The sequence below is a fragment of the Lineus longissimus genome, chromosome 8 (genome assembly GCF_910592395.1).
Source record: "Lineus longissimus chromosome 8, tnLinLong1.2, whole genome shotgun sequence".
NCBI lineage: Eukaryota > Metazoa > Nemertea > Pilidiophora > Heteronemertea > Lineidae > Lineus > Lineus longissimus.
Window position 1 is genome coordinate 3,472,104 of NC_088315.1, and position 19,686 is coordinate 3,491,789.

A 19,686-nucleotide genomic window follows, 5' to 3' on the forward strand; every position below is an offset into this window, starting at 1 on the left:
TCTTTCCCCGCGAAATCTCGAAGATCAGGTGACCTACAATCGTGGATTGAAAATAACATTAACCTTGGTGCAGCAGGTCAACACGTGTAAAGGCTGTTCCAATCACCCCCCCCCCACAGCCAGCCGTTCAACAGGCCGGTAGTGTTAGTCACCCCACAGGGAGTGCAGGTGATTCATTAATCCCCTGCATAACTAAACAGCAATGACTTGGCTTCCGTGAGTGGTAAGGAGAATTGACCGTGTCCGATTAAAAATCCCTCATTACTGCTCCGCTGAAGTAAATTTCCGAAAATAAACATGACGTTGCATCAGGATAACATATCACCTGCAAACGTGCAAAATTTCGAGACGAAACACGACCCCCAAATGGCACTTTAGCGAGCCGCCTTATAGTATTATGATATAGATCTCAATAAAGAAATTATGTGTCTAAGATTGCCCCGACCTGATTTGAAATAATGAAAAATTATCGATATCACATTTGTCATATCTCTGCCACTGTAGGCGTAATATATTAGATTGGTTTTATTGATACGGAATTATTTTATAGAATTGGCGATGATAACCAATTTATTGGGGGCATTATGACCACTTGATTCGGCAAATGTTTGTTTTTATAAGTTTTAAACAATGTTACTTTATTGCTCTTAGCACATTATGGACTCTGGAATTTTAAGTTTTAAAAATTGGGTACTGAGGGCTAAATCTGTAAATAAGAAATGATTTATATTTGCTTTTCCAGTTGAGGAGACTATTATGTTGTGGATTTTAGTGTTTTCGAAAAGAAATTATACAATGTCTTTGCGGCATTTTACTTTGAGTCCCGATTCCAAAACAACTTTGAACGAAAAGAGGCCAAAGCACTCTAAATTTAACATTGTAACGGTGCTTTTAGAATCTCAAACTTTAAAAGTACAGCGTTCTCCAGGAAGAAATCTATGACTAGGAACTGTTAAGTACGACGCCGGATCTTGTCACACAACCTGGCTACCCGGCCTGGCTAGTTCTCGAAAACCACATGAGCCAATCTGTTTATCCCAGTATAATCACTTCGTTGGCCCAAGCCAATAAACCCAGCCACTTTGTCTGGGTTGGAGAATAAAGCTAATTTTGTGTGAAATTCGTTTAGTTTGCAGCCCTGTCCAGCTCCACTTGCTGAAAATGTAATGATTTGAGATAGAACAGTGATGTCATTATTCAGATTGTGGAGTCTTGATTTCCTTATCGAATACGTTAGCCTTTACCGGCAGGCACGACGACAGAAATCACGACTCTTACAATAAAACGAGACATTCAGCATTCTTGTCGATCGTTTGAGCCGGTCCAGTGGGTTTAAAAGTCTGGTAAAAATTAAATGGAAACGCAATTATGATAATCATATGGTGTTATTAGATCCGTTTTTTCTCGGCGAAACGTCCTTAAGAACACACGACATAGCGGCATTAGCTGTCGGCTGCCCAGTCACCTCACAGAGTCTCCATTACCAGTTACATGTAGCACAAAAGTGGAAATAATCATGTGTCTTCGACGATGCTTCCGAAGTAGGAGGAAACAGCGATCGTCACGATGAGAAAAACAGCACTGCTTGTCTGAATACAACCCGGTCGAAGTTGTAGGTACGGCGCATGTTGACAACCAAGTTCTCTCAACCATAATTGTATCATCCCTAAGTGCGTCTGTCCCCAATAATCTCACTGATTTCATTATTCCACTTGGAAGATTAAGGGATGTTTCATGTCGGTGATGGTACTGGGGACACGAAGAGGTATTGAGCCAATTACCTCAGTGTCGTACAGTGATATGAGATTGAGGATGTTTTCAAATGTTCTTCTTTGTGGCATGATAATCTTTATTGGCCGCAATTACAAATGTTCTTTGATAGAGATTGATGTCATCAAAATTCATTAGGGAAACTGCATTGTATATACCTTCTGTCTTTTTAGAGCTCAGAGATGTAAGAGCTGCTATTTTGTGTGCGGTCGTAAGTACACAGATCCATGGTGAATCAATAAAAAATAATGCTAGAACATAATGCCAAATTCAATGACCTTTCATCTTTATACTAAGAAGGAAATAGCCTTCACGACTTTTTGAACAGCTCACTTTTATTGGAAATCAATGCTCCGAGAATTTTTGATTCAAAACCATCAGTACATGTTGTACATGTATATGAAAATGTACATGAACGTGTAGGATGCAGCTGTGTATCGAACAATGTCACTAGTCGATCATTCAACGCTTGCAAATCAAGCCAATAACAGTAGTATATGGGCTACTTGGGGAAAATTATGAACTTTTGACCTAGTGACCTACTGACCTACTGACCTACTTTGTGTATGAGAAGTTTGAAAGTTGACCTGACCTAGTGACCTAGTTTGGATGACCTAGTGACCTACTGACCTACTGACCTACTTTGTGTATGAGAAGTTTGAAAGTTGACCTGACCTAGTGACCTAGTTTGGATATGGTGTAAAATCTCCAGAGTGGGTCATGGCCTAGTAACCTACTTTGGACCTGACCTAGTGACCTAGTTTGGATATGGTGTAAAATCTCCAGAGTGGGAAAGTTATGAACTTTTGACCTAGTGACCTGTTGACCTGTTGACCTACTTTCTGTGTGAGAAGTTTTCAAAGTTGACCTGACCTAGTGACCTAGTGACCTAGTTTTGATATGGTGTAAAATCTCCAGAGTGGGTCATGGCCCACTGACCTACTGACATACTTGAGATATCCGAAGTTTAGACGACCTTGACTTGGTAAACCAGTTTGTGGATATTGTGAAAAATAACCAATTTGGGTTATAGCCTAGTGACATGGTGACATAGTAGACCTAACTTGAAGATACTGAAAAGAATAAGAGTGAGTCAGCACATATAATACTAAGGGTGTTGTAAAATATCTAAGAATACCACGTCAAGTTCATGTACAGCATTCAAAAGCAGCTTTGATAAGGAACAACTATAGCATTACAAACATAGATGAAGTATTTATATATTATGCTAACCACAAGGAGGAAGACTTCATATGGCAATTGGCCACTCTGTTCTCTTTGGAACAAAAAGCGTTATTACATGGTACACCTATCACCATTCATAAGGAACAACTGTAGCATGACATGCATAGATGAAGTATTTACATATTACACCAACCACAAGAGGGCAGACTTCATACTGCAATTGACCAATCTGTTCTCTTTGAAACATGAAGCGTTATCATAAGGTACCCCAAGCAACAGCTTTGATAAGGAACAACTACAGTATGACAGACATAGATGAACTATTTATATATTACATCAACCTCAAGGAGGAAGACTTCATATTACAATTGGCCACTCTTTTTCCCTTTGGACCAAAAAGCGTTAGTACATGGTATGCCATTCAATATTTTTCTATTTCATGCAACAGAGTCTGCTAAAACAATATTCAGAAAAATATCACATTCAAAGTTTCACCAACTCTGTACAGACTAAAGTCAACTGCCTAGAACTTTTCACAAAGCACTCTACTAAAATGCATGTATGACATTATGCAAATGATGATTGGTGCAATTCACCAAATGGTAGTTTGGGTATTATGTATAATTTTTTGTAATTTTTGTCCTAATCAGGTCATAAACGATGGAACAACATAATTGTGATGATCGACCTAAATGCTGCTACCGTTTTATTTAATGACCCTAATTTGACCATAAGTACTGGTAATTATTTTTTTCCCTTTGTTACATACAGATATTTTTCAACAACTTGTGTGATTCTTGTTTAAGATCAGGATTATATTATTGTTTAATCATTCTGTTACTCATAGTCTTTTGAGACGGATGTCTATTGTGTTGTGGCTTTGGTGATATCAGGAGAATCTCATACCCAGAAACTTCACGGATATTAAACTAAGGTAAGAATTTTTGATCTATTATTCCTTATTGTAGGCCTACAATGAGATTTATTTTTGGAGGTATATTTGGCCCTGAAAGGACCGTTTTTCCTGATGCCCCTGGGTGAAAAGTTTATGATGATGGTGTCAAACTTCTATGGTATATGATTGAAGCTTCCTCCAAGTCTAGGAATTCCCTCTCTTCATCAATTGTTCCACATGTACATAAACATGGACATGAATGTGCACACATATGGTTATTCAAAATTAGGTCCTTTTGAACATTTTTCATGAAGCAGTGTGTACATCTCTTTGCTTCACAGTTTGTACACTTGATGTGGTAGTTTTGGAAATGGTGATCTCCCAGCATACAGTCATCACACACACTGCCGTGCATAATTTCCAATCTTGTGCCAAATATAACTACGTTTGGTAGTTGTAGTGCTTTCCGCACACTTGCTTGCAGTTGTTCATATGTAGACATTGTGGTGCACTAATCTCAAATGAACTCTGATAGATGCTGTCCATTCTTTATCTACTATGTGATATTTGTGAGTGAATCTCATTGGATATGAGTGTGTGATTATGAGAGGTCACATGCTAAAGAACAATGACAAACTTGACCTTGAGCAAACTTCATTTGAATTTATCCTCAAAACACACCAAACACATTTTGGTTATCCATTTGGACCGAGATCGTCAACATGGAAGGACCGCTCCCCAAAACTGTGCTTGCCACTCTGAATTTCTGTCTGCATCAGGCATTCTATCCTGAAGGAAAGGATCCTGTTCATGGAGTTTTTGTAGTTGGGGAGAAGCTCTTTGATGAGCTGCTTGAGGGAAATGAAGAAAGAAAAATAATTTCTCATGGAAATGTCATGATAAATGATAATCTCTATGTACTTAATCGTACTATTCCAGCGAGGCAAAAATATGGCCCTTTTACCATGGATGAAATATTCAAGATGGAGAGAACTAATGTGTTCACTGCTCCAGAATGTTTAGAGATACTTGCTAAATACAAATCAATTCATGTGTTATCAAACAGCAATGGCTGGAAGTTGTGTCCAAATGGCGAGATTGTATCAAACATGCATCCTCCTGAATATGTGAGAAGATCATTTCAGTTCACTTTTTCAACATACATCCCAGAATTAAAGAACTGTGAAGGTGTTATAATTGTTCCAAGTACAATTTCACGAGAGCAAGTACAGGATCCGAGAATCACAGTGATAAAAAGGGACACATTTCACATAACAAAAGTAGAAACTGCTCCTGGAAAATGGTTCATTTTGCAAAGCTGCCGAACAGCTTATTATGAAAATGACCCCTGTTTTTATTTAGCATTTAATGACTCAATCTACTGATACCACGATAGGCATTGCATTTGCTCTCAACACATATGAAAAGGTTTGTGTTTTGGTTGTGCGCAATCTGATAATTTTTCGCCAAACTTGCCAAAGTCACAACTCTTTTGGCTCCTGTCATTGAAATGGAGTCGTATTTCTATTTGCTATACAATGAGTCAGAATCATTACCTGTATGCAGCAATGACATGCATTCATTTAGCAACTCTTTCTATGACATGAACTCGTCAAACACAAAACTTCGCAACAAACACTTCTCTATTCCTGTATATTACTTATTTTCAGTTATAATAATGGAAAAGAAGACAATGGAACGGTCATGTGCAGCAGCAGCTGCTGTTAGTAATAAAAAATTGACATATGCCAATGTGGTTGCTGGAAAAAAGCCTCTTCCTATTCTTGGTAAGTTTTTCTTTCTTATTCTTCTTCATGCTTTATTTTTTAATGCTATAACAAAAAAGAACCCAACTTTACGAAGTTAATGTAATTTCATAATAGAGTACTGTCTTTTTTCTTTTCAGACGGACCTGATTCCGAGGAGGAGTTCACTTCTAAACCACATGAATGGGTAAAAGTGGAAAGGAAGAGGCCTAAAGAGGCAAAGAAAGGTGTGTAGTAAATAAATAAATTTGTAAATGTCTTGATATATGCCAAAAAAAACCCATATATATACATATATATATATATATATTTATGCTTAATTTATTGAATGTGTATGATCTAATGATTACACCTTTTTTTTTCTTCACAGGCCATTTGAAGCTCTATCTAAAAAAGAGGTCATTTAAAACTCAACTGTCAACTCCAAGAATGACAACAAAAAAAACGAGTAAGTGTGTTCATAACTGTTCGAGATCCTGATTTGTAATTTTTTTTCTAATTTTACATAGTCTTAAAATGAAAAAAAAATCTCTTGTTATCTAAATCACAGCAATAACATGATCTACACTATTGATAATAGCAACAACAACAACTGAGAAGGATGTTTGATATAAACTTTTTTTACATTGTCCTGAATTGAAACAAAACTTTTTTTATTTAGAAGTTACAAAAACGCCACCAGAAGAACCAACACCCTCACCACCATCACCATCAAGAACAACAACAACCCCTGGAAATGATGAAGAAAGAAAAGTTGGAAGAATATCCCCGCCACTCCCACCACCTGTAACGCAGTCAACAACAACAACAATGGGCGAAAGAACGTACAGTGATTTTATAGACATTTTAAACGATTGGGTTTTGAAGAGAGCAGGTGTTGGGAAGATGTACCTCCCAAAATATTATGAAGGGAAGGAACGTAAGGAATTTCTTGAGGTAATGATGCCGTATTTAAATCCTACACTCTTTTTTTTACCATCGTCATCTGATGCTGGTTGTCAGGAAAATGCTGTGCCTGAAACGCCTCCTTCACCACCTCATCAATCTGTCATTATGGTGACTGATCAGCCGCATACGGTACGGGATAGTCCACATTTAAGGGATCTGCTGCAACGATCCAGCAATATTGATTTGGATCATGAGGAAGAAAAAATACCTCCTTCGCAAATTTATCGTCCCGATGGTAAAGACCTGAATGAGGTGTTTTTTGTTCCTGAATTTCATCAGTGTGTTGCTGGAGATCAGGAGGCGTTGGAACAAGAACATCTGACAACTGAAATGCCTCAACCATCTGATGAGGATGTTGTTCTTGTTCCAGACTCTCCTGATCTAGTGAAACAGATGCCTGTCCGGGAAGATAGCAAAGAAAAAATACCTCCCCTAAACAGAGAATTGGAGGGGGTGCCATGCACACCAGAGGATCTTGCTTTGCTAGACTTCTCGGACTTGCTATATTATGAAGAAAATAGGAAGTGCCATTCAAAAAGAGACAAATTACCAAACGGATTGCCTATGACAGAAAATTCGTCAGATGGGGACGTCCTGAAATATCTTTCAGGATCGTTTCCAGATAATGAATCAAATGTAACAGGCAACCAATCAGAATCACCACTCTGTACACCAATTGTAAACGTGGATTCTGATTCTCCTCTTCGAGGTCAAATAGTTCATAATCTCTTTGATGAGATTACGAATGGGAAAGTGCAACTTGAGGGGTTGCAATCATCACAACTTGGGCAGGATGTCCAACTCCAGCAGTTTCTGGAGTCGAACATCCTCACCAAGGCTGAGGAGCGTTCATCACTTACAACTAACAAGTTGCAAGAGGTGAACGAACCTCATACCTCTCAAGTTGCATCGACATCCTCCGCTTATATCAGGTCTGATCCTACTAAGCGGAAGCTTGACCTCGATGGGGGGAATTCAAAGAAGCGACAGAGGAGGCAGGACAGGGACTCTGTCTTGAGATCACTTTTGAAAAGTCCCAATGAAAGGAGACCTCCTCATGCAATTGGTGTTCTACCGGGTGGTAATGTTGGAAATGTTGTACCCCAGAAAGACAATCCCAACATCCGGGCAATTTTAAGTGGCACACATTCTGTGGTACACCCTTTCCATGATACCAAGATGGCGACGTCTTTTTTAGGGCTTCGTCAAAAGACGACAAAAAAAACGTAGCCAATACTCAGATTGGTGGTCACCAGGTCATCAACCAAAATGGCCCTTCTTCTTTTTCTTCTTCTTCTCCTTCCGATGATGATGATGATGATGATGATGATGATGATGATGATGATGAAAATGTTGACGAGTCGGACAATGAGATACATGGGCAAGCACATAACCATCCTCATGCACAGCCTGTTTTTCAAATTATCTCGCTCAAGGACATTAAAATAAGAAAATATGGCACGATGGGTCAAGATTTGAAAATCAAAGTAACTGGAATGGAGCGAGGTACCTCTTTCAATGATATCTTATTTCACATATCAAATGTTTTCGGAGAACTTTTAAATCGTCTCCTTCAGGATGTGCAGCCCCAAGACAGAGTCCGACTTGTCATATCTGGTCAAGGACTTAGACATATCAGTATTCCATTCATTTCACCAGATCAACTCACAGTCGAAAAGATCATGAGTGAAATCGAGAGAGTTACTCAATCAAATGACTCATGGCTTTTCGAGGGCGAGTTTTTCGTCAATTTCATACACGCCCCTCTTCCCATTGGCGGTTTGTATGCAAGAGGGATTGCCTCTCTTCATCAAAAAGTCCGCGAAAAGTCATGCTTCATCGAAATTCAAAACAAAGATGACGAATTATGTTTAGCCAGAGCCATCATCGTTAGTAAAACTCGTATAGATAACCATCCACAACACCAGTCAATCAGACATCCCAATAGTAAAAAACAAGGTGAAATGGCGACCGAGCTTCATGAAAATGCGGGTGTTCCAAAATCCAAATGCACCCTCAAAGACGTCGCTAAATTTCAAGCACACCTTTCACCCGATTATCAGCTCGTGGTATATTCTAGTTTATATTTCAACTGCATGTGTTACAGAGGACCCCCTGCACCGCACCGCATAAATCTGTACCACTATGATGAGCATTTTGCTCCAATCATGTCTATGACAGGGTTCTTTGAGAGGTCTTATTATTGTCCGCACTGCGACAAAGGTTACCAAAACGATAAAACCCATGTCTGCGAAGCTACGTGTGCATGTTGTAAAACAGACACCGGTTGTGATATAGTTAAATGGACAAACTGTCCCAAATGTAGACGTCTTTTCAAAAGTCAAGCGTGCTATGAAAGACACCTTGTAAAAAATGATGCCGCTCATTCCGTTTGTGAACTTTTCATAAAATGCTTGAAATGTGATAAATCATATGATAAACGAAACAAACACCAATGTTTTACAACGTATTGCCATATTTGTGGTATGAATAAACCACATGACCACAGATGTTTCATCAAAAAACCAAAGCAGAAGAAGAAGGGTGCAATGAGAGATTTTATGAAATTTGTATTTTACGACTTTGAATCCACCCAAGAAAAAATTCTAGAAAATGGTGAACGAGAGCACATTCCAAACTTGTGTATTGCACATCGTTGCTGCCTCTTTTGTGGAATAGAGGAAAGTGCTAAGAATGATGATGAATTAAAATGTATTTTGTGTGGTGATGAACGAGAAGAGAAAGTATTCCGTGGGGAAAATACTGTCGTAGATTTTTGCGAGTGGCTATTCAACGGTTCAAATATAGGTAAAGTGGCAGTGGCACACAACAACAGGGGTTACGATGCCTTTTTCATTATTCAATACCTTCATAGTGTAGGGATCAAACCAACAGATGTTATTCAAGTTGGCCAGAAAATTCTTTCATTCGAAGCAGCTGGAGTGAAATTTCTCGATTCTCTTAGTTTTCTGAACATGCCTCTTAGCAACTTTCCCAAAACCTTTAATTTCAATGAGATGAAAAAAGGCTACTTTCCACACCATTTCAATACAAAAGCAAATGAAAAATATATCGGAGAAATCCCCGACATTAAATATTTCGACCCCGACAGTATGACCGTGGAAGGGAGAAAAAAGTTTCTTCTGTGGTATAATGGCCAACTTGGAAAACCCTATGATTTACAAGAGGAACTGGAATCCTATTGTCAGAGTGACGTCACCATTTTAAGAAGGTGTTGTGTTCGCTTTGTGGACTCATTCGAATGCTTGCTAAAGGTGAATCCTTTTAAAGAAAGCGTAACTATAGCATCAGCTTGTAGTAGAGTGTTTCGACAAAACTTCATGACCCCCTCTTCGATTGCTGTTCTGCCACCTCATGGTTACACATTTGACAAGCAGTCCAACATTGGAATAAAGTGGTTGGAATGGTTGATGTTCAAAGATAAAGATATCAACATATGTCATGCCGGCAATGGGGGTGAAAAATCCATTGCCAATTACAAAGTGGATGGTTTCGACGAACAGAATAATGTCATTTATGAATTTGATGGTTGTTTCTGGCATGGATGTGAAAAATGCTTTCCGCACAAGGACACTATGAACCCCCGCATTGGTACAACTATGGGAGAACTTCGTGAAACCACAACGTTTCGGCGAAATTTCCTGAAAGGTTGTGGTTTCACAGTCACTACGAAGTGTGAATGCGATTTTAGAGAAGACATTAAAAACGACCCCCAACTTGCTCAATTTACAAAAGACATCATCATCAGCGAGCCCTTGAACCCCAGAGAAGCTTTTTTTGGCGGTCGCACAAATGCTGTCAAACTTCATCACAAATGTACAGAAAACGAAAGTATAAAATATGTAGATTTCACATCTCTTTATCCTTGGGTCAACAAATACCAACACTATCCACTAGATCACCCCAAAGTTTTTAGAGGTGAAAATATTCGGAAAATAGACCCAATGAAATGCGAAGGCCTCATAAAGTGCAAAATATTACCGCCAAAGAAACTCTATTTCCCTGTATTGCCTATGCGTAGAGACAAGAAATTGAAATTCTCTCTTTGTGCCAAATGCGCTCTTGAATCCTCCAAAATATGCAACCATTCTGATGAAGACCGAGCACTTGTGGGTACTTGGGTTATTTTTGAAGTAAAAAAGGCCATTGAAAAAGGCTATAAACTTCTAGAGACTTTTGAAATTTGGCATTTCGAAAAAACAACCAAGTATGATAAGGTTGAGAAGGAGGGGGGTATATTTGCGGGTTACATCAATCATTTCTTGAAGCAAAAGCAGGAGGCAAGCGGGTGGCCAGAATGGTGTCGTACAGAGGAGGATAAAAACAAATACATTGACGATTATGAGAAAAACGAGGGAATCCAATTGGACAGGGGGTTAATTGGTGTTAATCCAGGGCTACGAAGTATCGCTAAAATCTGTTTGAATTCGCTCTGGGGAAAATTTGGGCAGAGATCTAACTTCACAAAGACATTATATACAGATAATCCAGAAGAGTATGTCAAAAAGTTGACTGACGACAGTGTTGAAGTAACTGATGTTCAACTTGTGAACGAAGAGTTTGTTCTGATGAAATTCAGAGAGAAGGATGACTTCATCGAACCATGTCCATACACGAATTGTGTTATTGCTGCATATACCACCGCTCATGCACGCTTAAAACTGTACTCTGAATTAGAGAAGCTGGAGCGACAGGTATTATATTTTGATACGGATAGCATTATATATGTCGTTGATGAAACAAACGAACAACATTACAATCCACCCTTGGGTGACTACCTTGGTGACTTTAAAGATGAATTAGAGGGTAAAACTATAGAAGAATTCATATCCGGCGGTCCCAAAAACTACGGTTACAGAATTAAAGGTAGCGGAGAGACTGTCTGTAAAGTCCGGGGATTTACCTTGAACTATGCAAATAGTCAAAACATAAATTTTGACTCCATGAAGAAACTTGTGGAAGCATTGAACTTTTCGGACAAGATTACGATCACAAATCCTTTCAAAATCAAAAGGCGAAAGGACTTCAAAATTGTAACGGTACAAGAGGAAAAGAAATATGGCTTGGTTTATGACAAACGTTACCTCGTTGATGATTTTTACACCCTCCCATTTGGATATTGATTCTTCACCTCTTTGTTATAATAATAAGATAAATTTTGTTGTACCTATATTCTTGAAAACGACACTGATATCAACCATAGATTGATTTGAATTAAAATTTGCAAGGGCATATATCTGTGATAAAATGTTTATACTGGCATATTTTATGGTGATAAAACAATGTGATATTTATTTCATTCTGTGCATTGAAACTGTAAATATATTGATGATAATAATAATAATAATAATAATAATAATAATAATAATAATAATAATATGAATATGAATATGAATATGAATAATAACATTAACAACTGTAATAATGTTGATATTTTATGAGTTTAATCTTCGTCATTACATCATCAGCATCATCATCATCATCATCATCATCATCATCATCATCATCCTGATTGACAAATAGCTTTTTCTTTCTCTAATCGAATCTCAAGAAATTCCATCCCACCTGCTCTCTCAAAGAAAAATTGTATGATATTTAAATATTTTTGCATATAAATGTATATTAATCTGTGTACGCGTATAGATGATGTATATATTTTGTAAATTTTCAATTAATTCATTCAAAGGATTGCTGTTTATGTTTGTGAGTATTGATGTATATGTTTGTAAATATTCGATTAATCAATTGGTTAATTAATTGCAAGGATCACCATTATGATATTTATTAAACTCGGTATAAAATCTCATTTTGTTCTTGTGTCAATCATTGTGTTCTGATGTTTCAACATGGATATTTCAAGCGATGACCTTCTTTTGAAGCATCCATTCACATGTCTTGTGGCTGGTCCAACGATGTGTGGAAAGTCTTTCTTTGTACAAAAACTTATTTCCTATGCAAGAGATATTATCCATCCACCCCCTCAAAGAGTTGTGTGGTGTTATGGAGGCGAATGGCAGGAGTCATTTGCAAATTTTCCAAATGTTGAATTTATCTCTGGACTACAGTTCACAGATAATTCATCAGGTGCACGTACCCTACTCATTATAGATGACTTAATGTGTGAAACAGATGAAAAGGTTACCAAAATATTCACAAGGGGTTGTCATCATCAAAATATGAGTGTAGTCTATATAATCCAGAATTTATTTCACCAAGGCAGAGAACAACGCACCATTAGCTTGAACTCGAATTATCTTGTTATCTTTAAAAATCCAAGAGATGTTTCTCAGATAGCACATTTGGCAAAGCAAATTTCTCCCGGCAACACCAAAGCCCTAAATGAGGCATTTAAAGATGCGACAAAGCCTCCTTTTGGTTACTTATTTTTAGATTTTAAACCTTCAACTTCGGAAGATTTACGATTGAGGACTAATATCTTTCCAGATGAAAACCGAATTGTATACTTAAACAAATGAAATACGAATATGACATCAGTTGTTGAATATTCACAGACACAGCCACATCACATAGAAATGGCAAAATATCACATAAAAAATTATGTCCACCAGCTTAAAAAGCTGAAAACTGCTCGAGCTAAAAATAGGAGAAAGATTTTAGAATCAGCTGATAATGGCCTGTTCAAAGCAGTTGGTGAGTCTGCAAAGAACTGTTTAAAAGGCAATGTCGCCCTGAATAAGAAACAGTTCAGCTGTTTGAGGAAACACAGACACTCTATTCGCAAGCTGGCCAACAAGAAAACATCGTTTAAGGAACGTAAAAGAATCATACAGCGAGGTGGATTTCTTGGTGCACTGCTAGGTCCAGTCATAAAAGCCATAGGGAGTATATTCGGTGTTTGATATTCAAAAGCAGACAGACAGTCTTATTCCAAAGATGAGTCAAATAAGGAAAATGTCTCTAATTCCTCATGAAATGGTGGACAAATATTTGTCTCAACAACGATACAAAGAGGACACAAAACCAGTGGCAACCCATGCAATGAGTATTGACAGAGAAATGCAGGAAGTGCTATCGAGGAAGGATATGAATGAGTATGACAAAGCTTTAGCATATTCACAGTTACTTCGAAAGTATTTAGGAGCAATTCACTCAGAAGGCTCAGATTTAACTAAACCTATTCCCACTAGTGTTCGCGCGACAACAGCCACAGCTGCAAACCAACCTGTTGTACAAGAAAGAGAGCCAGAGGCGGTTGTTGCAAGTGGAACCACACCACCTGCAACCTCTCCACTTAATCAGAAAACAATAGTCAACAATATACCGAACTACTCCAAAGCAAAGGCAAAAAAACTAGTCAATGCATTAATGAATGATCCTAAATTCCAGTGGGATGGAAAAGGTGAAATTTCAATAAACGGTGAGCCCATCAAAGGGAGCAATATAAGAACTATTGTTCAGAATGCCTCATCCAACAAGAGGCAGTCCTTTGCACCGGTTGGAATAGAACCTGTCCTGTCCTATTTGAACAAAACAGGTGGCATATCGGCTGATATGGTAACGAATAGGCAATGGAAAAAAGAACTCGGGGTGGGTGAAATGCCAAAATCAGTGAATAAAACGCCCAGGGCAAGAACCAGAAGTCCATTGGCCTTCTGGAATTCGAATTCACCTGTCTCTTCTCCGGGTTTTACCACACCAAGGAGACATGGTAAAAGCAATGACGAGTGGGAAGACTGGTAGTAAGAAATCGAATGAGTTATTGAAAAGAATATATTATGAACCAAATCATAGTGCTAGTTTTGGCGGGATAAATGCTTTAAAGAGAGCAGTTGGTAAGAGGATATCAACTTCTAACATAAAAAAATGGCTCCAGTCTCAAGACACATACACACTTCACAAACCAGTTAGGCACCACTTTATACGAAGACGTATCGTGGTTTCTGATATTGACGAACAATGGGAGGCCGATCTTGTTGATTTATCGAAAATTGTCAGGTATAATAAACCCTTTAAATATCTTCTCACTGTAATTGATACCCTGTCAAAATATGCCTGGGTTGTGGGTCTAAAATCAAAAAAAGGTGACGAACAGGTGACTGCATTTAAAAAGATAATTTCTTCCTCTAAGAGAAAGCCTAAGAATCTGAGAACTGATAAAGGGGGTGAGTTTGTGAACAAAAAATTTCAAGCCTATCTGAAAAAAGAAAATATTTACTTCTTTACCTCGAATAATGAAGTTAAAGCGGCAATAGTTGAACGATTTAATAGGACCCTTAAAAGTAAAATGTGGAAATATTTCACAGAGAGAAATACTCTCTCATACGTGCCTGTTCTCCAAAAACTTGTGCACTCGTATAACAACACATGGCATCGGAGTATTAAGATGAAACCAAGTGAAGTGAACGAAGACAATGCTTCAGATGTTTGGCACACTCTCTACTCAAAAGAAAACCTGTCTCTGAAGAACATCAAATTCAAATTTCAAATTGGTGAAAAAGTGAGAATAAGCAAGGTCAAGATGACATTTGAGAAATCTTATCTACCCAACTGGACCATGGAAATATTCACCGTAAAAAAACAAATAAAAAGTAGGCCCCCTTTGTACGTGATTGAAGACGATGACGGAGACACCATTCAAGGGAGTTTCTATGAAACAGAATTACAGAAAGTACGCATAAGCCCTGATAAAACCTATAAAATAGAAAGAATACTTGCAGAAAGAGGACGTGGTAAGAGAAAGGAATACTTTGTTAAATGGGAGGGTTATCCATCAAAATTCAACAGTTGGGTTAGTCACTCGGACGTTGAACGTCGATGAAGATATCTTGCCTAAAAAAATGTCAATTGAACTTTCCGATGGAAATATAGAAAGAAATACACCTCTGTCTGAAGTAGAAAGAGAAGACGAAGTAGACAAGGGTGAAGATCGACAATCGGTGACTTCACGGCACAAAAACTGGATTATTTTTGGGCATAATGTTCCAAAACCAGAAATAATATTCTTTACTCAAGTTGTGATCATTTATATCGTTGTCATCACAGCTCTTTTTAACATTGCATTTGCAAATGGTGAGAGTAACCTGTGGATATCTCTTCTATGCAGCTGTCTAGGCTATCTGTTACCAAACCCGTCGTTTCCTACTGAAAATAATCATCATCCTCTGCAAAGGAATACCTTTTCCAATTGAAATAACATGGCAGCTTTTACGAATGACCACTTCTATGTTTCATTACCCTGCAATAGTTCGTTAAAGTATTTCCCTGATAATACAATTGGACACTACACTACAAAGCTGAGCACTGCTATACGATTAGATTCAACTGAAAATTGGGAAGTAGGATTAGCCGAGTTTCAATATCCACACACGTGGAGTAATATCAACCTTTCCAACAACAATTTTCGTATTTACATCCCTTCCAGTGACGATCCTGACCCCAAGACTGGAAAAATACCCATGACATGGAAAACATTAACAGTTCCAATCAAATACTATAATGACATCAACAAATTGGTAATGGAAATGAATCTCAAAATTCAAAGTGCACTCACTAGCGTTCAACAAGATACACATTTTTTTCTCAACTATGACAGGGTTGCAAAAAAAGTTAGTTTTGTACTCCCAGAAGGTAGACTGATACTATTACCATCACCACTGTCTCATATGTTAGGGTTTCATCAAGACAATATTGCCCTTAACGAGAACACAACCGCTCCCTATCAAGCAGATATACTCAGACATTTTCATGATATGTACGTGTATAGCGATGTATTACAATATCAACTGGTGGGAGATGTATTGACACCTTTACTCAGAACTGTATGTGCTGAAGGTAAAGAGGATGAGAGTATTCGCAAGTCATATAAAAATATTCATTATTTCTCTGTCAGCAAGTCTACATTTGAGACAATCGAAATAGATATAAGGAGTGACACAGGTGACTCCATACCATTTGAGAAAGGCAGAGTTGATGTTCTACTTCACTTCAGGCGCAAACAAAAAATATGAGAAAGGTTTATATTTGTGACCCTCATTGTTATGATGCACATTACACCCAAAAAGGTAGTGGTGGATTCCCTGTGTTTATGGGTGCCCCTGTACAGCGAGGACATGGCATAGGGGGTTTATTCTCAGGTCTGGCAAAAATGGCCATACCAATGCTTAAATCAGCTGCCAAATCGGCAGGAAAATCTCTCCTTCAGTCAGGTGCACAGTTTGCCGGAGATCTGCTAAAGGGTCGAAACCTAAAACAGGCTGCAAAACAGAGAGCAATTGAAGCTGGGAAGAATATAGGTCGAAATGTACTTTCCTCGGTTCAGGAAATGTCTCAGGGTAATACAAAGGCTTCTAATAAAAAGAGGAAAGCAAAGACTTCTGCATCCAGTCTGAGACAGGCGAAGCGACGGAGAAGATCAACAAAATCGTCGGCAGACATATTTGAATAAGACTGTCAAAATGATCAGTGTTGGATCCTGTGAGTGCACAAAATCCGAACTGGAACTATTTTCCCTCCCACCAACGCTGACTAGCATTGAAAAAGCGCAGCATGTTGAATATCTACCTTTGGGGTCATTAGATGATGATACGCCAATAGAATTTTTCATCTCTAATCGTGGTGATGAGTACATCGATTTGGCTAAAACGTACCTTTATCTGGAGGTGAAAGTCACCAAAAGCGATGGCACTAACTTGGATGAAAATGAAAAGGTTGGACCAGTCAACTATTTTTTTCATTCCTTATTTAGTCAGATTGACCTGTCATTAAATGGTCAATTAGTCACGTCCTCTAACAACACTTACCCATACAGAGCCTACATAGAAACCTTATTATCGTACGGTCTAGAGGCAAAGAGGAGTCAGCTACAATCGGCACTTTGGTTTGCCGATGACCCTGGCAAATTTGAGAAAAACGACCCAGCCGGAGCAGACACTAATGGCGGTTTCAAAACAAGAGCAAAATTTATAGCGAAAAGCAGACAGTTAGACATGTTTGGAAGGTTACACCTTGATTTATGTCATCAGAGTCGTTACTTGCTGAATGGTGTAGATTTGAAATTAAGATTGAATCGTACAAAGAATAATTTCAACCTCATGTCTGATGTAGGCACTGAAGTGACAAAAATAAAGAAAGCTGTTCTTCTTGTTCAACAAGTCAAGCCTAACCCTGCTGTATTAACCGCCCATGCAAAAGCTCTTAATACCAGTAATGCTAAGTACCCCATTAGAAGAGTTGAGGTGAAAACATTCTCAGTTAATGCGGGCACGCAAACTGTGACTCGAGATAACGTATATTTAGGTCAAGTACCAAGGCGAGTAATTGTTTTCATGACAGATAATGCTGCATTGGTGGGTGCAAAGAATAAAAATCCATTCAATCTTAAACACAATAATCTTAATTTCATAAGCGTTGAAGCAAATAGTCGCACATATCCTGCACAACCATTGACACCATCTTTTGGAACAAATAATAGATACATCAGATCATACATGACATTGTTTACAGATACTGGAAAGGTTCACGACGATATTGGCAACGATATTACAAGAGAAAGTTTCAGAAAAGGGTACAGTCTTTGGGTTTTTGACTTGTCACCAGATAAAGAGGATGGTGATCATGTTCATCTAGTAAAAGAGGGAAACCTTCGACTAGATCTGAAATTTGAGGAGGCTTTGACAGAAACTACATCCGTTTATGTCTATGCCGAATTCGATAACGTAATAGAAATTGATCGTGCAAGAAATATCATCAAGGATTTCCAATGAATACTTTAGATTTGATTAAAGTAGCAAAATTACACCCGAAATTGCGAAAATATTTCAAAGGTGTGTATGCCCTAGATCAGATACCTACATTTGTTGATAGTTATCCTTCAGCATACATAATTAATACACATCCAATGAGAAAAGAAGGTGAACACTGGTTAGCTATATGGTTCGATGGTAAGTGCAAGGCAACATTCTTTGATTCGTATGGTTTACCGCCAAGAAGTAAACTCATCGTTAAATTTTTAAAGAGAAATACTTCCTGGTGGACATACTCCAGCAAAGTTTTACAATATCCTTTCTCATTGCTTTGCGGTCAATACTGTCTGTACTTCTTGGTGAAAAAATCACTAGGTTACTCTCTAAAGAACATCTTATCCGGATTTCGAAATGATCTTGAAATTAATGATAAAAAGGTTGTAAGGTTTCTAAAGAGAACATTTGCATAATTCTGTTATCAACAACCAATCAAAGCAAAGAAATGCTTATGAAAATTATATAAAATGAATATGTCTGTTGATAGTTGGATATTAGGCACTAGGTCATGGCACAAGCTCAGTTAACTTGGAACGATAAACGCTCAGTTGAAGTGATGATGGAGGAAGAACAACATAATGATGGGAAAAAGAAACAGAAAGCTGAGGCCAGGTCTAAACAGAAGTCCGCAAGTATGGTTTTGTACTTAACACCGAAGATCATCCTCGCAATTTGGAAGGAAAAGGAGCAAATAAGGATTCAGATCGATGATGGTGAAAAAAAGATAAACATACCACCTGAAGTTTGGAGGATTCTTCATTTATCGGCAGAAGCCATAACATTGCTTCTAAGTTTTGTAGAAGGACAAGGTGGAATTGCTGAATATTATGATTCGTATTACAGGACATGTCAACAAGGACAAAACCCTGATCATAAAATCTCCTCAGAACTTAGGAATCAGTTATCGATTGCAACTAGTGTGAAATAGTTTCAAGGTCAAGGACTTATATGAATGAGGTCAATCTTTGTTCTACTGACCTCATTAACAGCAACCAATCACAATTCGTTACCCGAATGACGTCGACCAATCACAATCACTCTTTCATCAGTCACGTGCAATATATAAGGACAAAACGCCATGAGTGCTCACATTCACTTCAAAACCTGCAAGTGCAAGAGAATGGAGAACCAAACTACCAACAAAAACCACAAAAACAACGCTGAAATGGATAAAGTAACGTCCACCCAGACCAAGTCACCTGCGAAGAATGAAACAATCATGGAAACTCCGAAAGTAACCAGGCGAAGAGGGGTACGGTCTACAGTCCTCGATCTCTCAAACGCTCCTAGTGCACCAAAGAAGGCAAGGAAAGCTGCAGCGCGTACTCCGTTCAATGAGAGG

General features: G+C 38.2%; 2 protein-coding genes across 2 annotated transcripts in view; one reads left to right on the forward strand and one right to left on the reverse strand.

The window, feature by feature from the left end:
- The window catches only part of LOC135492651 (uncharacterized), a 38,595-nt gene that overhangs the window by 7,556 nt on the left and 11,353 nt on the right, over positions 1 to 19,686 (reverse strand). The gene's annotated exons all lie outside the window — the stretch shown is intronic.
- LOC135492014 (uncharacterized) lies at positions 2,277 to 7,794 on the forward strand. The gene is made up of 5 exons (XM_064778074.1): positions 2,277 to 3,889; positions 5,521 to 5,637; positions 5,757 to 5,843; positions 5,987 to 6,064; positions 6,278 to 7,794. The coding sequence occupies exons 2-5, from the start codon at positions 5,529 to 5,531 to the stop codon at positions 7,792 to 7,794; spliced, it is 1,791 nt and encodes a 596-aa protein (XP_064634144.1). The 5' UTR covers positions 2,277 to 3,889; positions 5,521 to 5,528.

Coding starts and splice junctions, on each gene's coding strand:
- LOC135492014 (XM_064778074.1), top strand. CDS start 5,529: ATGGAAAAGAAGACAATGGAACGGTCATGTGCAGCAGCAGCTGCTGTT. Junction 5,638..5,756: donor AAAGCCTCTTCCTATTCTTG/GTAAGTTTTTCT, acceptor TTTTCTTTTCAG/ACGGACCTGATTCCGAGGAG. Junction 6,065..6,277: donor AATGACAACAAAAAAAACGA/GTAAGTGTGTTC, acceptor TTTTTTATTTAG/AAGTTACAAAAACGCCACCA.